Source organism: Balaenoptera musculus, chromosome 16 (genome assembly GCF_009873245.2).
Source record: "Balaenoptera musculus isolate JJ_BM4_2016_0621 chromosome 16, mBalMus1.pri.v3, whole genome shotgun sequence".
Lineage (NCBI taxonomy): Eukaryota > Metazoa > Chordata > Mammalia > Artiodactyla > Balaenopteridae > Balaenoptera > Balaenoptera musculus.
Genome location: NC_045800.1, coordinates 47,625,707 through 47,645,733, shown reverse-complemented (window position 1 = coordinate 47,645,733; position 20,027 = coordinate 47,625,707). Strand labels below are relative to the sequence as shown.

General features: G+C 35.9%; 1 protein-coding gene across 4 annotated transcripts in view; it reads right to left on the bottom strand.

Moving 5' to 3' along the window:
- The window catches only part of PARG (poly(ADP-ribose) glycohydrolase), a 113,680-nt gene that overhangs the window by 10,146 nt on the left and 83,507 nt on the right, over positions 1-20,027 (bottom strand). For all 4 annotated transcript variants that reach the window (XM_036827984.1, XM_036827982.1, XM_036827985.1 and 1 more), the window contains 3 exons: positions 14,146-14,224; positions 12,621-12,729; positions 4,902-5,007 (listed from right to left, as the gene is read on the bottom strand). In XM_036827984.1, coding sequence (XP_036683879.1) covers positions 4,902-5,007; positions 12,621-12,729; positions 14,146-14,224 — 294 coding nt within the window. The remainder of the gene's footprint in view (positions 1-4,901; positions 5,008-12,620; positions 12,730-14,145; positions 14,225-20,027) is intronic.

The window sequence follows — 20,027 nt, the reverse complement described above, 5'->3', positions numbered from 1 at the left end:
GCTGCTGAAGGACAGGTATCAAGCCCCTCTTCCCTATGTCCCTTCTTTCCTACCCTCTGGCTCATAGGGCCATTGGCTGCCTGGGGCAGAAAGCTGTTAATCAATGTCTGTTGAATGAATGAATATATGAAAAATATTCTCTTACTAGTTGTTAGCATAACGTACAATGAAAGCCGTTCAAAATTAAATTGTTACAAATTGAAAAACTCATGCACAGTTAGGCAACAAGCATGTTAAAAAAATATTTAGCCTTATTTCTAATAAAAGAAATGTAAGTTTAAGGGTTCATACATGCCCATGTTCTCCCTCCATGAAGTTTTTTGTTTGCTTGTTTTAACTATCCTTCCTCCCTTCTTTCTTATAGGGTAGGGATAGCATCTGATGGTTCAGATGAGTCTTCATGAAACATTACTAAGACCTAGGGACAGATAAAGATGGCCAGTTCAGAGAAGTTAATATTGGCCCTGTCTTTATCTGCTCTCAAAGGGTTTTTGTTTACCAACTTTATTTAATCTATCAATACTTTGAACTGTACCATAGCTTCTGATTCTTCTCTGTGCACCTGCTCTGCCTCCCTAATGTTGGTTCATCAGCGAACATCTCTTTCTTAATGCTGTCTTCTCTTGGAAATTAATCTAGGATTTAAATGCTCCCTTGCTCATGTCTGCTTATGTGGCTAATGAGAAAGTGGGCTTATAAAACAGGGGTTTATACAGTTCCGACGGCTGACTCTTTTTTTTTTATACAATCGGAATATAATTGACATATAGCATTATATTCATTTCAGGTGTACAACATAATGATTAGATATTTGTATATATTGCAAAATGATCACCACAATAAATCTAGTTAACATCCACCACCACACATAGCTACATATTTTTTTGTGATGAGAACTTGCAAGATTTACTCTCTTAGCAACTTTCAAATATACAATACAGTATTATTAACTATAGTCACCATGCTGTACATTACATCCCCACGATTTATTCATTTTATAACTGGAAGTCTGTACCTTTTGACCTCTTTCACCCATTTTGTGCACTCTCCATCCTATACCTCTGGTAACCACTGATCTGTTCTGTGTATCTATGAGCTCTTTTTTTTTTTTTAAGGTTCCACATATAAGTGAGATCATATGGTATCTGTCTGTCTCACTTAGCATCATTCTTTCAAGGTCATCCATGTTGTTGAGAACATTTTTAATAAGATTTTTAAAAATTACAAAAACAGTAACAGATTTGATGCAATCTCTATCAAAATATCAATGGCATTTTTCACAGAAATAAAATAATTCTAAAATTTGTATGGAAACACAGAAGACCCTGAATAGCCAAAGCAATTCTTGACAAAGAATAACAAAGCTGGACAAATCACACTCCCTGATTTCAAATCTACTACAAAGCTACAGTAGTCAATACAGCATGGTACTGGAACAAAAACACACACACACAGATCAATGGAACTGAATAGAGAGCCCAGAAATGAACCCATATTTATATGGGCAATTAATCTATAACAAAGGAGGCAAGAATACACAATGGGGAAAAGACAGCCTCTTCAATAAATGATGTTGGGAAAACTGGACAGCTACATGCAAAAGAATTAAACTGGACCACTTTCACATACCATATACAAAAATAAATTCAAAATGGATTAAAAGTAACACCTAAAACCATGAAACTTCTAGAAGAAAACATAGGCAGTATGCTCTTTGACATAAGTCTTAGCAATATTTTTTGGATATGTCTCCTGAGACAATGAAAACAGAAGCAAAAATCAACAAATGGGACTACAGCAAACAAAAAGCTTTTGCACAGTGAAGGAAACCAACAAAACGAAAAGGGCCACCTACTGAATGGGACAAGATATTTGCAAATGATATATCCAGAAAGGGGTTAATATCCAAAATATACAAAGAACTCATACATCTCAATGCCAGAAAAACAAACAACCAGATTAAAAACTAGCCAGAGGACCTAGATAGACATTTTTCCAAAGAAGACATACAGATGGCCAAGAGGCACATGAAAATATGCTCAACATCACTAATCATCAGGGAAATGCAAGTCAAAACCACAATGAAATTGCACCTCACACCTTTCAGAATGGCTATTATCAAAAGACAACAAATAAGTGTTGGTGAGGATGTGGAGAAAAGCGAACCCTCGTGTACTGCTGCTGAGAATATATATGGAATATAGTATGAAGGTTCCTCAAAAAATTAAAACTAGAACTACCATACAATCCAGCAACTCCACTTCTGGGTATTTATCTGAAGAAAATGAAAACACTAATTAGGAAAGATATATGTACCCCTATGTTCATTGCAGCATTATTTACAATAGCAAGATATGGAAGCAATCTAAGTGCCCATCAATAGATAAATGGATAAAGATGTGGTGTATATATACAATGAAATACTACTTGGCCATAAAAAAGAATGAAATCTTGCCATTTGCAACAACATGGGTGGACCTAGAGGGTATTATGCTAAGTGGAATAGAAAGACAAATACTGTATGATTTCACTTATGGGTGCAATCTAAAAACAAAACAAAATAAATGAACAAACATAACCAAACAGAAACAGAGTAACAGATACAGAGAACAAACAGGTGGCGGCCAGAAGGGAGGGGGTAGGGAGGAGGAGAGAAATAGGTGAGGGGGAAGAGGTATAAACTCCCAGTTGCAAAATAAATGAGTTATGGGTATGAAATGTACAGTGTCGGGAATACAGTCAGTAATTACATAAGATCTTTGCATGGTGACAGAAGACAACTAGACTTATCATGGAGATCATTTTGAAATATATAGAAATATAGAATCACTATGTTGTATACCAGGAGCTAATGTAGTATAAGTAGGTCAATTATACTTCAAAAACAAACAAACTCATAGGAAAATATGATCAGATTTCTGGCTACCAGAGGCAGGAGGTTGGGGGAAAGGGAATTAGATGAAGGTAGTCAAAAGGTACAAACCTCCAGTTATAAGATAAATAAGTACTAGGAATGTAATGCACAACATGATAAAGGTAATTAACACTGCTGTACATTATAAATGAAAGTTGCTAAGGGAGTAAAGCCTGAGAATTCTCATCACAAGGAAAACAGTTTTTTTTCTGCTTCTTTAATGTTGTATCTATATGAGATGATAGATGTTCACTAAACCTACTTGATATTCATTTCATGATGTATGTAAGTCAAATCATTATGTTGTACACCTTAAAATTATATAGTTCTGCATGTAATTATATTTCAGTAAAGCTGGAAAAAAACAACAAAACAATATATGCTCACAACAGAAAAATAATCTCGATAATTGAGAAAATTACACAATGAGAATCTTGGAATACTACCCTTAATAGTCACCAGAGCAAGCAAAGCCGCAGTCTGAGAGAAAGGCTTTTATGCCATGAAGAAAAGAAACAAAATGAACACATTTATAAAGCTTCCCAAATTGTCCATCACAAATGACCAAGGCTTATGGCAGACCTGGTTTCTGGATTGATGATATGAATCTACTCATTTATTTTACTTAAGAGAAAAACAGAAAAAAGTGTCTGTCATAAGATCAATAAGCCCAGAGTGAAAAAAAGGTTTCCTCAAACAAATTCAGGATGATAAAGAATTTCATAAAATAAAACCCAGAAATTCCTTCTTCTATAGACATTCAAAACACCAAAACTGACAACATGCGGTTTTTGTTTTTGAATATGAAGAAAATATGGGTGAAAGCCTTTAGAATAAAGGAATAGAGAAGATTTTTCTAAGCATGCCACAAAAGTGTAAACACATAAAACATAACTCCATGTGACAACAACTCAACAGGCTGAAATACATAAACCCTATGAGTATCCTTTGTAATAAAATTATAATAGCACCTTCCTGGGTTCGGTGAGTCATTCTAATGAATTATCAAACATTAGAGGGCTTGGTTGTGGAAAACTCCCAAGACTGGTAGCCAGCTGATAAGAGGTGCAGGTGGGCGGGGGGGGACACCCCACCCCTTTAGACTTGCAGCTAGAGTCTGCAGTAGGGGCAGTCTTGTGGAGGATGGGTGCCCTTAACCTGAGGGTCTGTACTAACTCCAGGGAGTTAGTGTCAAGACTGCACTGTAGCACACCCAGCTCATGTCACCAGCTGGGTTGACAAAGAATAGTAACCATCCTAAGTAATAATATAATACTATTCTCTATAACTGACACTCCTGAGAGGAAAGCAAACGTCATAATATGGTAAATGACCAATAGCTTTGTTGATAGGTTTGTGATTTTTCTACTATAAACAATAAAGGGCAAGAAATGTTTATCCTTCTTGAGTACCCAAATGCCTCCTTATCTGTGCCATTCATGCAGCTCTCCCAAGCTATGTCTCCCCACACATTGTGTACCTCTATTAAAGCACTCATTACTATGTGCTGCATTTGTCTATGCCTCTCTCTCATATGCTAGACTGTGAATTCCAAAGCAGGGACTACATCTTATTCACCTTTGTATTCTCAGAGCCTACCACAGTGCCTAGAGAGTGGCAGAATGCCGTAAGTTTGGTGAATGAACGAGTCAGTCATCAAATAGCTCTGTCCATAAAAAATCACTTCTGTAAAGGAACGTGCTTGAAAGGGTGCTTTGGTTTGAAACTTCGTAGTAATTTTTGCCTCTTCCCTCTCTTTATTCAACTAAATACTGTGTCTTATAGATCAAAGAGATAAGTGACCTCTGCAGGTAAATAGTAAATAAAAATACGGATTCCTTCATATACAATAAGAAAAAAAAGGATGGTGTCAAATATTCTTTTTCTCTTCTTTTAGATCTTTGTGGTTAGAAATACGGTTTGAAGGACTAACTCTTCTCCTTAGTCAAAATACTATTATCCTTCTTATAACAACTGATTCACTCACCTTTTAATCTAGCATCGCCACCAAAGGCACCACAGCCCCAGTTTCCTGTGGCCACTGCAGAAAGATTCTCTGAAGAAACTCCAGGACGAAGAAATCCACAGTAAGCCTGCAGGATGAAAGAAATATCAAAGCACGTGAATGACTAGACACTAACAGTATTTCTGACTGATGTACTAGGATCAGTATCCATTATCAAGCTTATGTTATCTCTCTCTCCTCTTTTTTTCCTAGGGGCCAAAGTAGAGGGGAAAAAGAGAAAATCCTGGGATTACACAAGGAAGAGAGTAAGAAATGATCAGTTCTATTATTTATTTGCTTTGATGCTGGGCAAATCAAAGCCCTTAAACCATTACAGGTCTCAGTTTCTTTTTCCAATTCAAACAAATATGAAGGAAAGTATCAGAAATATTTTAAGAACTAATGAAATCCCAATCACAAACCACAAGGGACTAAAGGACAGAAAGGCATTTAAGACACTGTTTTTATTTGAAAACTTTTGATTACCATTTTTTTTTCATTAAGGTAAAGAGTTACTACTATTATGCTTCCTCACCACTCTCTCTGAATTATTGGGACTTAGATTAATAACTGTGATTAGCTTTTAAATGTGCTTCCTGCCACTGAAATGCTTAAACAACTATATATAAAATGAGCAAGTAACTATATATAAAAAGGATTCCTATACCTGGTTACAAGATAACCTTTAATATCCGTTCCAGCTCCAAGATTCTCTAGTTTCACAGCTCTGTTTTAAGCTAGAATATTTTAAAATTTGCCAGTAACCTGAGAAAAGTACAATATATCCTGAGGATGCTAAGTTTTAATTAAATGAACAGCTCATTTTGTATATGAGAAGACTGCAGTTTAAGGTCCCAGAGTCTCTGATTTCTATTTCTTTGCTGTCAGACAAGCTGGTCTTTCTGCCTCCAAAGGGTTCTTAGTTTTCTGAAACTATCAGACTGTATTAAGAGGTTTAAAATAATAGCAAAGCAAATCTCCCCTGGGCTTTCTCAAGTACCAAACAAAGCCTAAAATATAGCTTATGTATAATAGTAAATAAAATAGAAAGAATGATGTGTGACAAATGTTCCCAGAGAAAAACCAAGGATAAAGAAAGATGCTTCTATGAAACCCACATACAGAAATACTGTAAATTGCTCTCTGAAGTTGCTACAAGGGTATAAAAATGTATTTTATACCTGTCTGGGTGGATTAACAAGGCTATTCCTTCCACCCCCTCCTAGGCTGTAAATCCTGACAGATATTAATTATAAGTTGGTACCAGACCATTACTCAACACTGTGGTACAGAGCTTACACTAGAACTCACAAATTACCTGTATAATCAGATGCATGGAGCATTTGAAAATCTCTTTCAGGTCAAAACTATCAAAGAGCTCAATTTTTTTGAGTAGGTTCTTGAAAGATACAGTCTCTGCCTTTATGCCAACAAGGGGGTGAACAGACTTTCTGTCAGAATAGACATAACTTTGCCACTTGCTTTCCTGTCAAATTCTCCAAATATGCCCAGATGAAGAGGAAGATTTCTTAGCCTCCTAGTTTGTGTCATCTCTGTTTGATACCATCAGAATGGTTTTAGTTTCTTTCACACTGCTATCTCTACATATCTGGGCTAACTTTTCTTTAATGAGCAAAAACAGCTTAGTAAAACTAAAGCCTAACAACAGAGAATTTGAAATATTTAGATTATTAGAAGCAAAATCTAACCAATTTTACTTTAAAAAAAAAATCTATCTTGAAAAATGACCATAACAAAAAAAAAACCCTATAAAACTGAAATTAACCTGCATTTGGTGTTTTGATTAAGTAAAATAAAACTTTAAAAAGGTAATCAGAGAGAGTGTCATGGACATATATACACTACCAAATGTAAAATAGATAGCTAGTGGGAAGCAGCCGCATAGCACAGGGAGATCATCAACTCGGTGCTTTGTGACCACCTAGAGGGGTGGGATGGGGAGGGTGGGAGGGAGGGAGATGCAAGAGGGAAGAGATATGGGAACATATGTATATGTATAACTGATTCACTTTGTTATAAAGCAGAAACTAACACACCATTGTAAAGCAATTATACTTCAATAAAGATGTTTAAAAAAAAAAAGGTAATCAGATAAATGATATAAAATACTTACACAGTAATTAGGTATAAAGAATAACTGTGATGATTAAATACAAAATTCTTTTTTATTGAAGTATAATTGATTTACAATATTACATTAGTTTCAGGTGTACAGCAGAGTGATTCAGTATTTTTACAGAATATACTCAATTAAAAGTTATTACAAGATAATGGCTGTAACTCCCTGTGCTATACAATATATCCTTGATGCTTATCTATTTTATACATAGTAGTTTGTATCTCTTAATCCCATACCCCTAACATGCCCCTCCCTGCCTTCTCTCTCCCCTTTGGTAACCACTAGTTTGTTTTCTGTATCTGTGAGTCTGTTTCTGTTTTGCATATACATTCGTTTGTATGATTTTTTAGATTCCACATGTAAGTGATATATAGTATTTGTCTTTCTCTGTCTAACTTATTTCACCAAGCATAATATTCTCTAGGTCCATCCACTTTGCTGTAAAAGGCAGAATTTCATTCTTTTTTATGGCTGAGAAATATTTCATTGTATACATTATCCATTTGTCTGTTGACGGGCAGGGCACTTGGGTTGCTTCCATATCTTGGCTACTGTTACAAAATTCTTTTATTCTGTTTGAACCAACCATTTCTCTATGATGGCCTAGTTGGGTGGGATGGGGGGGCGGAGGGAGGGAGGACATTATATAATGTAAATACATTATACTGTTTGCTAAATTAATAATTTAACAATTTTTGTCCTAAAGAGTTGTTCATGACTTCCCTGGTGGCGCAGTGGTTAAGAATCCGCCTGCCAATGCAGGGGACATGGGTTCGAGCCCCGGTCCAGGAAGATCCCACATGCCGTGGAGCAACTAAGCCTGTGCACAACTACTGAGCCTGTGCTCTAGAGTCCGCGAGCCACAACTACTGGGCCCAAGTGCCACAACAACTGAAGCCCGTGTGCCTAGAGCCCATGCTCCACAACAAGAGAAGCCACCACAATGGGAAGCCCACGCACGGCAACGAAGAGTAGCCCCTGCTCTCTGCAACTAGAGAAAGCCTGTGCGCAGCAACAAAGACCCAAGGCAGCCAAAAATAAAATAAATAAATAATTTTAAAAAAGAGTTGTTTATATGAAATCAATCTACCATACTCGTCTAACTAATACATAGTTGGTATTGATAATGATTTTCTGATGTTTTAGAATACTGTGATTTCTTAAAAACAAACATAACATAAAAAGTTCCTTAAGAATCTTTTGCAAGAGAATAAAATAATATTAATTAAGAGTCTTAAAATTATACTTAGATTCAGTAACAATAATTTTATAAATTTCTTCTTTTGTAAATTTCTTTTATTTGATTAAATAACAACTGTACAAAGATGTTTACTACATTATATATAATAGAGAAAAACTTGGGACCACCTCTTAGTTCAAAAACAGTAGCTAAGTCCTAGTATATCAATCCAACCAATTTTATGGCCATTACACATATTATTATGGGGATTTTCCTGTCAGTCCAATGGTTAAGACTCTGTGCTTCCCCTGTAAGGGGCACTGGTTCAATCCCTGGTCAGGGTACTAAGATCCCTCATGCCATGTGGTGCAGCCAAAAATAGATAGATAGATTAAAAAAGATCAAATTTATTTAAAAAAACATTATCATGAAGATCATTAGAAAGTATGAAAAATACTTACAATTTATGGATAAATTAAATAGATAAATACAATATTATAGGTAACTTCTGCACACATTTATATGAAAATTAGTATTCATTTGGAAAGACCTACAAAAATGAAAACAATTATTTGAAAGGTAAAATTATAGATGATTTTTTATCTTTAAAATAATTGTAACATTAGTAAATTGATTTTGCCTTTTTAAGATGCAATATAGGGACTTCCCTGGTGGCACAGTGGTTAAGAATCCACCTGCTAATGCAGGGGGACACGGGTTCAAACCCTGGTCCGGGAAGATCCCACATGCCGCGGAGCAACTAAGCCCACGCACAACTACTGAGCCTGTGCTCTAGAGCCCACGAGCCACAACTACTGAAGCCCGCGCACCGCAACAAAGAGTAGCCCCCGCTCACCGCAACTACAGAAAAGCCCGCGTGCAGCAACAAAGACCCAACGCAGCCAAAGATAAATTTTAAAAAATAAGTATAAATAAACAAATAAAAAATTTTTTAAAAGATGCAATATAGGGCTTCCCTGGTGGCGCAGTGGTTGAGAGTCTGCCTGCCGATGCAGGGGACACGGGTTCGAGCCCTGGTCCGGGAAGATCCCACATGCCGCGGAGCAACTAAGCCCGTGTGCCACAACTACTGAGCCTGCGCGTCTGGAGCTGTGCTCCGCAATGAGAGGCCGCAACAGTGAGAGGCCCACGCACCGCGATGAAGAGTGGCCCCCGCTCGCCACAACTGGAGAAAGCCCTCACACAGAAACGAAGAACCAACACAGCCAAAAAATAAAAAATAATAAATAAATAAATAAATAATGTATGTTTAAAAAAAAAAAAAAAAGATGCAATATAAAATGAAAACACCATGCAGACCTTAGATTTCTCATGTGTGAAATCAAAGATTAGATTAGGTTTCTCTATGGTTATCCTGATTCTATACATTGAGAAACTTAAGGGAAAGCTCATTAAAAATGAGACATTTTGAACTAATATTCCTGAAAAGTAAAGTAACACAGACTTCAAGAAAAGATTATAAATGATCAAATGTTGAGCTTCTAAGAAATAGCAGCAGCAAATATTGATCAGTTGTGTTAATCAAGCTCTGATTTAATAACAATCCCCTTCCAAATGTGGTGATAACAACAAAAAAAATATGACTTGAATGAAATAAAACTTCTATTGCCAGGTTATTTAAAGACTCAGTCTTTTTCTATAAAGTATGTCTCATAAGGACTCTATATTGTACAAATAAATGTTTTTCAGTGTTGGTAATACTTACAACTAACTTAACCTATTCACATATACCAAGGCTTCACATCTTTAAAATTTCTGGTGTCTTTGAGGATGGGAAACTGAAGGTTAGTGCTATCCAAGTAAATGTAGAGAATATCAGTTAGCCATGGGCAATTTAAAAAGAGATTTATTTATGTCCAGGGTTATCTTTTAAAAAGATCATATTTATAGATAATTTCTAAAAGTGAATGATCTAGCTCCTCCAGGAAAGCATTTGTGGGAATATAAATGTTATCATGAAAAAAAAGGGAACCTTTAAGACTTCCCTAGTGGCACAGTGGTTAAGAATCTGCCTGCCAATGCAGGGGACACGGGTTCGAGCCCTGGTCTGGGAAGATCCCACATGCTGCGGAGCAACTAAGCTCGTGCGCCACAACTACTGAGCCTGAGCTCTGAGCCTGCAAGCCACAACTACTGAGCCCATGTGCCGCAACTACTGAAGCCCATGCGCCTATAGCCCATGCTCTGCAACAAGAGAAGCCACTGCCAACGAGAAGCCCACGCACCGCAACGAAGAGTAGCCCCTGCTTGCTGCAACTAAGAGACAGCCCGCGTGCAGCAACAAAGACCCAACGCAGCCAGAAATAAATAAATAAATAAATTTTACAAAATGTTAAAAAAAAAGGGAGCCTTTAAATGTGTGTTAATGTATGATAATGGTTAAATACATTTCCTTTTCATATGCTTCTCTCCAAACTTTTCATGTATTTCTCTGCCATAACAAAATATCATGGACTGAGTGACTTAAATAATAGACATTAATTTTCTCACAGTTTTGGAGACTAGAAGTTCAAGATCAAGGTGTCAGCATGTTTGATTTCATTTGAGACCTCTCTCCTTGGCTTGCAGATGGTCACCTTCATGCTGTGCCCTCACAGGATCTTTATCCCGTGGGCATGCACCCCTGATTTTTTTTTGTATGCCCTAATCTCCTCTTCTATTAGGATACTAGTTAGATTGGATTAGGGCGCTCCCTGGCATCATTTTAACTTAATCATATCTCTATACATTCTGACCTACTGGGGTAAGGGCTTCAACATATGAATTGTGGGCAGGTGGCGGGGGTTGGGGGGGAACCCATACCTACTGCTTATATAAATGTCTTCTAGTATTAATGACCATGTGACAAATTCACATACACATCTGATGAAAAGCTAAATATAAATCTTATTCTACTTGATATGCTATGTAATAAAAACATCATGTGCTTGGAGACAACTGCTTTAAGGCAAGAGTTTAGAACAGTGAAAGCAAGCTCACAATTAAAAGGTACCTAATATAATAAAAGATATTCCTCAGTAATATCAGGTAAAAGAGAAATTATATCTGTTGATATATCAAAGAATAGTCTTTTTGGATAGCTTTTATGAGGAATTACTTAAAAGAAAAACGGAATCTGTGTGTAAGTTGAACTTTGGAAAATAGTGCATTTACTCTTCAAACTTTTATGAGATTCCTTTGAGAACTTCAAACATTAAAATAACCTAATAAATTATATATTAAAAAAACATATTTAACAGTAAATTAGATTCTTAGTACATTAGAATATGATAATAAATGTAATTATATTTGAAATATCTACTAACTTTTAAGTGTACTAAAGTCTTTCTGGATTATTTGGTTATTTTACTAACAATATGAGAGGCAAGGCGGTTGAGCTGGGATAAGCAGAGCACCATAGAGAGGCCATTCCTGTGGTAAGACCCAGGGAAAAGATGTGAAGATGATATACTGAACGCCACACATGCCAATCCAAGGGCAGTCCCAGTCCACCTGCAATGATACACCTCGTCTGCTGTCATTCCCAGAAGTCTGTGTAGGGATTGGCACATGGGTAGTCATGCAAAACCACAACCTCATTATCTTAATAATGAATTTCATGACCAAATCCTACTCATGGAAGTTAAACAATGGTTTTCAGAACTGCGTCAGTCTTCTTGGCTGTGAGAGTAATATGAGGAACTAAAGAAGACATCAACTGTTTTGGTAAGGCCCTATCTATCTAGAGAATAGACTTAGAACACTATTGTATGACAGTTTATTTGCTATGGTTAACAGTAGTAAAACTTTAAACTAACAATAGGTCTGGCTCATTTTTCTATTTCTGTAACACAATGAAAAAAAAAGAAAATGACTATAGGAGACAAAACTAAGTAGCACAGAAAACTACAGATTCCATCATAAATATGTCAAATTACCAAATAAATAAATAATTTACATGTCAATCTTACCTATACTAGAACAATAGTGACTCGACTTTCATGGTTTATCTGTTTTAATCCTGATAAGCACACCTTGTAGAGAAAAATGTCACTGGGCAGGTTTGATAAAAACTTTCAGGGTTCATTCATTTCTATATGGTTTTACAATGATAATGTTCCAAAGCAACTAAATGTACTTGATGAGATAAATGCATGTGTGGGGCTTAATATCAAGTAACAGTCTATCTGGCATCAGTAATCAAACAATTACGAAATGGAAAGTACATCCTGTACAAGCTGACAGACCCATTAAATCAGGAGAGCTGTGGGCAGACGTACTGACACTGCAAGAATTACCAGAAAGCATTAATTTCAGCATTAATAAAATGGCAGTAAATAGATGACAGCTGCCAGATGAACTAAGAAATAAGGTTACTGGCCTTGTTAAGCTCGCGTCTGATTTTCTCAGGCACAAACTGGTCGAGGTAGCGTCTGAAGTGAAGGGCATCGATGGCAACGATTTCAGTGCCGCGCCGCTGCCAGTCGTCCCTGGGGCAGGACAGATGGGGGGAAATGAGGAATGGGGAAAGGTACTCACAAAGGTCAGGTTTCTGAGACTTTGGCAGGGTTAATACATTACAAACAAACCAGTGGGTATATATCTCAGCAAATCAGGAGGGTAGAAAAACACCATTTTATTTTTAAATTCCAAGGCATACATAATGTGGACTGCCAGGCATTAAACAGTAAAATGAAAAAATAGTACGTATTATAAACAGACACATCATTAACAATGAGTCTTCGAGGTTGAAAGATTTCCGGGGCAAACGAAAGGAATTTAGTTCTTTGTTTTCCTCCAATACTAAAGACATGGCATTTGTATCTCAACAAGAGCGCATTCCTCCTTTGTTCTGAAAGAACTGCTCTAAGTCAATGAGTTTGTAACATCACCATTTATTGTCCAAGAATGAATCCCAAGAAGTCAAGTTCTGTAAAAAATGTGTAATAATTCAGTACAAAATTCTACCCTACTGTGCTCAGTTGCTGACTGGGCAAAACTATTTTTAAAAAGGCAAAGAAATCAAAGCAGACGATAACAATTTGCCCATGGAGACAGGAAAAACTGGCTGAGATGGTGATTCTGGAAATGTGAAATTCCAAATATTTCATCTCTTTATAAACATGCATATACTGATATGGCAGTCAACTTTTCACACTGAAGAATACCCACAGAAACCTTCATGTTAGTCTGTAAATAATTATCAGGAATTAAACATTCACATAGATAATTGTTGCAACCACATATTTTAACCAAAACAGGGAAAGAGACTAGGGACTAGACTTGAGATATTACAAAGATAAGGTTGTATGGCTACACAGGCAATAGCTGATTCTTTCTGCCACAATGGCTCTTTTGCATTGAAACACACATACATAGGCCACACACATTTTCTGTAAAAATTTACCTCTGGTAAACCAACTTAGTGGGGAAGCAAAAATGTCAAAGTGTAAAAATATATTTCAGTAAGAACTAGGAGGCTGCAGCAGCAATATTCAACATAGGTTCTGCTATCAACTGTTTGTGGCATTAGGCAAATTGTCCCAGCATAGGTTTCCCCCACTTAACCTAATCTCACAGAAAAGGTTAAGGATAACTAAATAAGCTGTTTAAAGGCTTTAAGCTCTAATTAGTTTGACCTTGGAAGTTAACCTCCACTGGCTGCTTACAATTAGCAGCTGAGCTGTGCCTTTCTGCTTGGTTTAGACATTTGGCTTTTCTCTGTTGTTCCCTTTGGTATATGGAGATGGTGATACTGTTTTAACTACTAATGAAACTGTACTATTGAATTTAAGAGTAAAATTATATTTCTGAAATAAGAATAGATGGAAGACAGACTGCACCAGGGTCAAACCCACATTCCTTAGCTTTTGACCATGAGATGCTAACGTCAGAAATGAACTCACCTTTCACTCCTATCTTCATGGCTCCGGGCCCAACGGTATGTTTCGGCATAGCCTGTGTATTCACTGTACTGTTCAGTACCTGAAACAAATAATCTGCCACTATTATTTTTCATAAAAAAATTTCTTTTTTCTTTTTGAATTTTATTTTATTTTTTTTCTACAGCAGGTTCTTATTAGATATCTATTTTATACATATTAGTGTATGTATGTCAATCCCAATCTCCCAATTCATCCCACCACCACTGCCCCCAGAAAAAAATTTCTTAAGAACTGCACCTTCTAAAGGGTCTCTGTTAGGAAACAAACAAATAAAAAAACGCTGCTGGTCTTAATGACTTGTTATTACTTCCCATAAGAAAAAAATGATGCCTCCAAATGCCACCGCAATTATCATACAGTGAATGAATGCCCCAATCAACAAAGAAAACAAAATGTCTGTCATACTCATTTTTTTCTTTTATAAGGAGTACATAAAGATTGTGTTTTATAAAAGTCCACTGTCTTCAATGTCAGTGATCAGATGGTTTTTTATTTGTGTTGTTGAAAAAATAAATTTTACATAAAAACACTCCCTAAGAAAAGTGTCAATAAAATTAAATTTAGGATTTGAATATCAACAGGCAAGGTACTTCAAAGGACTTTGTAAAACTGGGATATTATGCCTGAGAAGACAGGGAGTGAAAAAAGCATAATTAACATTCATCTGATGAGAAGATGTACCAAGCTTGGCACATAACATAGATTTCTAATTCATTGGACCTGAACATATCAAAAGGGATGGTGTCAAAAGTGTTCTATTTGGGGCTTCCCTGGTGGCGCAGTGATTGAGAATCTGCCTGCTAATGCAGGGACACGGGTTCGAGCCCTGGTCTGGGAAGATCCCACATGCCGCGGAGCAACTAGGCCCATGAGCCACAACTACTGAGCCTGCGCGTCTGGAGCCTGTGCTCCGCAACAAGAGAGTCCGCAATAGTGAGAGGCCCGCGCACTGCGATGAAGAGTGGCTCCTGCTTGCCACAACTAGAGAAAGCCCTCACACAGAAACGAAGACCCAATACAGTCAAAAATAAATAAATTAATAAATTAATTTTTTTTTAAAAAAGTGTTCTATTTAACTAAGTAAATAAGCTCATTCCAACTCTTATGGTCAACTCAATAATTACTTGACCTGATAATCAACAAAACAGTAAAATTAAAAGCTGAAAACCTTGAGCAAGATTATACTTTTCATATTAAAAAAAAAAATAGAAACAAGACAACATTGAGAACTAAGATTAATGATATTTTTAGTATAGTTGACTCTCAAACAAATGGGTTTGAACTGCACGGGTTCCCTTACACTGTAGATTTTTTTCAATAGTAAATACTACAGTACTAGACAATCTGCAGTTGGTTGAATCCACAGAGGTGGTCCCCATATATGAAGGAAATGTGTATTCAAAGGGCTGACTGAAGTTATATACACATATTATATGCGAATTTTACAGTACTACTTTTCTCTTCAAAAGATACACTTCAGGGGCTTCCCTGGTGGCGCGGTGGTTAAGAATCCGCCTGCCAATGCAGGGGACACGGGTTCGAGCCCTGGTCTGGGAAGATCCCACATGCCGCAGAGCAACTAGGCCCGTGAGCCACAACTACTGAGCCTGCGCGTCTGGAGCCTGTGCTCCGCAACAAGAGAGGCCGCGATAGTGAGAGGCCCGCGCACCGCGATGAAGAGTGGTCCCCGCTCACCGCAACTGGAAAAAGCCCTCGCACAGAAACGAAGACCCAACACAGCCATAAATAAATAAATAAATAATTAAAAAAAAAAAAAAAGAGAGAGAACAGACGTGGTTGACACCACCTCTTCTCCCCTTAAAAAAAAAAAAAAAAAAAGATACACTTCAGTGGGATTCCTACCAAACTGAATAAACTGAATCTAGTTATGAAGAAACACTGGACAAACCCCCCAAAAGAGATATTCTACCAAGTAACTGGCTTCAATGTTTTAAAAATATCAAGGTGAACAAATACAAGGTTGAGAAACTGTCCCAGTGTAAAGGATACATGACAAGTCTATTCAAGGTCTGATCCTGGATTGGACTGTAGACTGGGTGGAGGGAAAGCTACAAAAGATAAAATTAGGATAATTGATAGAATATTGACTAGGGATTAGCTAATAGTATTTTATCAATGTTCAATTTCCTAATTTTGATTAACTATGCTGTGCTAATGTAAGAGAATGTCCTCGTTCTTAGGAAATATACAATAAAATATTTGGGGTAAAAGGGCAGAATGTCTCCAATATACTCCTAGTTCAGGAAAAGAAAATAGAGAAAGAATGATATAGCAGATGGGGCAGAAATGTAAACTGGTGAATCTGGGTGAAAATTATATGGAAATTCCTTGTATTATTCTTGCAACTTTTCTGTACATCTGAAAATTTTCATACATACACAAATATAAACATAGATATACAATATAAGTAAATATTAAATAAAGCTATGAAAAATACTATTCTATTTTTATAAATGATTAAAATATTCCATAATAAAAACTTAAAAGATTTAAACTCAATACTAGAGTTTCTAGTCTATTACTGAGCACACTGTTTCTTAAAAATAATTTTTCAAAATTTTAAATAATTTACAGTTTAATTACTATAAATTCACCTAGTATTTTGGGTAAGATAGTCTGCTACAAATCAAGAAAATAACTACAGAATTAATGTTTTCTTATGTCAGGCTTCCTTGACACTGTAAGTAGAGTTGGTTGTTCCTTCTTTGTGCTCTGCAGTACTCTGCATACAGCATCAGCAGAGCAATTAACATATTAAATTGCAATCTGCAAATCAATTATATTTCTACACAGTATCAACGAGCAGTCAAAAACTGAAATTTTAAAACTACATTTACAATAACAAAAAATATGAAATACTTAGAGATAAGTCTGAGAAAATGTAAAAGAAGTATACAATAAAAAGTATGTAATATGACTGAGAGAAATAAAATAAGACCTAAATAAACATAAAGATATCTCATTCATGTGTCGAAGACTAAATATTGTTAAGAAGTCAAGTTTTCCCACATACAGATGGCCAATAGGTGCACGAAAAGATGCTCAACATTTCTAATTATAAGAGAAATGCAAATCAAAACTACAATGAGGTACCACCTCACAATGGTCAGAATGGCCATCATTAAAAAGTCTACAAATAACAAATGCTGCAGAGGGTATGGAAAAAAGGGAACCCTCTAACACTGTTCGTGGGAATGTAAATTGGTGCAGCCACTATGGAGAACAGTATGGAGGTTCCTCAAAAAACTAAAAATAGAGTTGCCGTATGATCTAGCAATCCCACTCCTGGGCATATACCCAGACAAAACTATAATTCAAAATGATATATGCACCCCTATGTTCATAGCAGCACTATTTACAATAGCCAAGACATGGAAACAACCAAAATGTCCATTGACAGATGAATGGATAAAGAAGACGTGGTATTTATATATAGTCCATATATATATAATGGACTATTACTCAGCCATCAAAAAGAATGATATAATGCCATTTACAGCAACATGGATGGACCTAGAGATTATCATACTAAGCGAAGTAAGTCAGAGAAAGACAAATACCATATGATATCACATATATGTGGAATCTAAAATATGACACAAATGAACATATCTACAAAACAGAAACAGACTCTATGGAGAACAGACTGTGATTGCCAAGGAGAAGGGATAGGAGAGGGAAAGAATGGGAGTTTGGGATTAGCAGAGGCAAACTATTATATGTAGGATGGATAAAGAACAAGGTCCTATTGTATAGCACAGGGAACTATATTCAATATCCTCTGACAAACCATAATGGAAAAGAATATGAAAATATGTGTGTGTGTGTGTGTGTGTGTGTATAATTGAGTCACTTTGCTGTACAGAAGAAATTAATACAACATTGTAAATCAACTATACTTCAATAAAATGTTTTTAAAGAGTCATCTTCCTAAATTGATCTATAGATTCAAAACAATCTTAATTAAAATTCATCAAGCTTTTTTGTAGATATTGACAAACTCATTCTGAAATTCAACAAACAACTCTGAAGAAGAACAAAGTTAGAGGACTCACACTGCCTGATTTCAAGAATTATTATAAAGCTACAGTAATCAAACCAGAAAGAACCAAAAAAACCAAAAAAACAAAAACCCAAATTAATAAATTAGACTTCAAAATTAGAAACTTCTGTTTTTCAAAAGTCATTGTTAAGATAATGAAAAGACATACTTCGTATGTCTGATAAAAGACTTACCTAAAATATATAAAGCACTTCCAAACTCAAGAATAAAAAAACAAACAACCCAATTAAAACATAGGCAAAAAGATGGCTTCATGTGCATAGCCATATGTCAAAACTTACCTAACTGCACACTTTAAATATATACGGTTTGTTGTATGTCAATTATACCTCAATAATCTGACTCCTTCACTAGACTGACAGCTTCTCAAGGGCAGGGATTATGTATTATTAACATGTGTGCCTACATTAGCATCTTGTAATGCAAAAATATAGAAGCAGTTGAGTAAGTACTTGCTGCATAAACATAATTAAGGAGCAAAACAGGAAGAACACTGAGGTTAAAATAATGAGTCCAGAAATACTTAATCTGGACTAAGTATTACATAATTGACATATTAAAAAATTCATTTACAAAGACAGTGTGGCATGGCAAAAAGAGCACCACACTGATATTAAGAGTCACGAGGAACCCAAAGTGAATCCTTAAGTAACCAAATCTCATTGGACTTCATCTCAACATCTAAAAATTAGGCTTGTCAATATTCTTATATTGTTTACCTCATAGAATAGCTTGGAAAACCAAATAAGACGAGTTTAAAATCCTTCAATACCATACACAGGTTGGTACTGGTGTCATCAGACTTAACTTTGTAAGGGAGTAGAGAAGCCAAAGATATATGACTCTATTTATGTGGGGTTTAAAAGACACGTGGTCTACTGGCCTGACTGGGAATAAAGACAGCCGGGAATAGTCCTGTTCTTTTGCTTTTTGCCCTGCAGTGGACACGCCTCATTTTCCCTGTTTATTATTATTAATAATAATAATAACAATAATAATGCCTACTCTGATCTCTTAATTATGCAAATAAACACCTCTTCTGTCTTTTGAAAAGTGGTTGAAAAATATAAAATATCAATGATCAACTTCTATTTCAAATTAGGATGGTTTTTGTCTTCTCTCCTAAGAGAAACAAGGTTAGGTTTATTTCCTTCAGGTTTGGGAAATCAAAAATGCACATACAGATGCTTTTGCTCTAAACAAATTAAATCCTGAGTTTTCTAAGTAAACATCTTTCAAAATTATGTTGTTTGTTCTGAAAAACAAATGCCCTTAGCTTGCTTTAAGTTTAAATTTGCTGATAAACTTCTCTGAAAATGCAAAGGTGAACAGTGATAACAGCAAAGAAGAGACAGAAGACAATGACCTTTGTGATAGCTCTCTCTAGGAATATAGCCTTAAGACTTCATACACAAAGACAAACTTTCACCTAAGTTAAAAACTTTTAAGGAACCCATTTAAATCTTTTTAACAGCTCATTACAACTTTATGAGTTCTTAGACTTTATAGTAGTAAGAAAAATTCTTATTTTCTTTTACTAGTAATGAAAGTTTATCATGAACACGCAAAAAATATTTGGAGATTAAAGAAATTCTACTTACTAATGCGTTACGCCCTTAGAAAGAAGATTTATACAAAAACCATCTACCCCACTTTTATTAGTATCATTAAAACAGTGGTGATTATGCAGCAGAAAAAAACTCTTGCCTTTCATTCCCATGATTAATAAAAATTAAGAAAAGCCAAACTCCAACTTTAT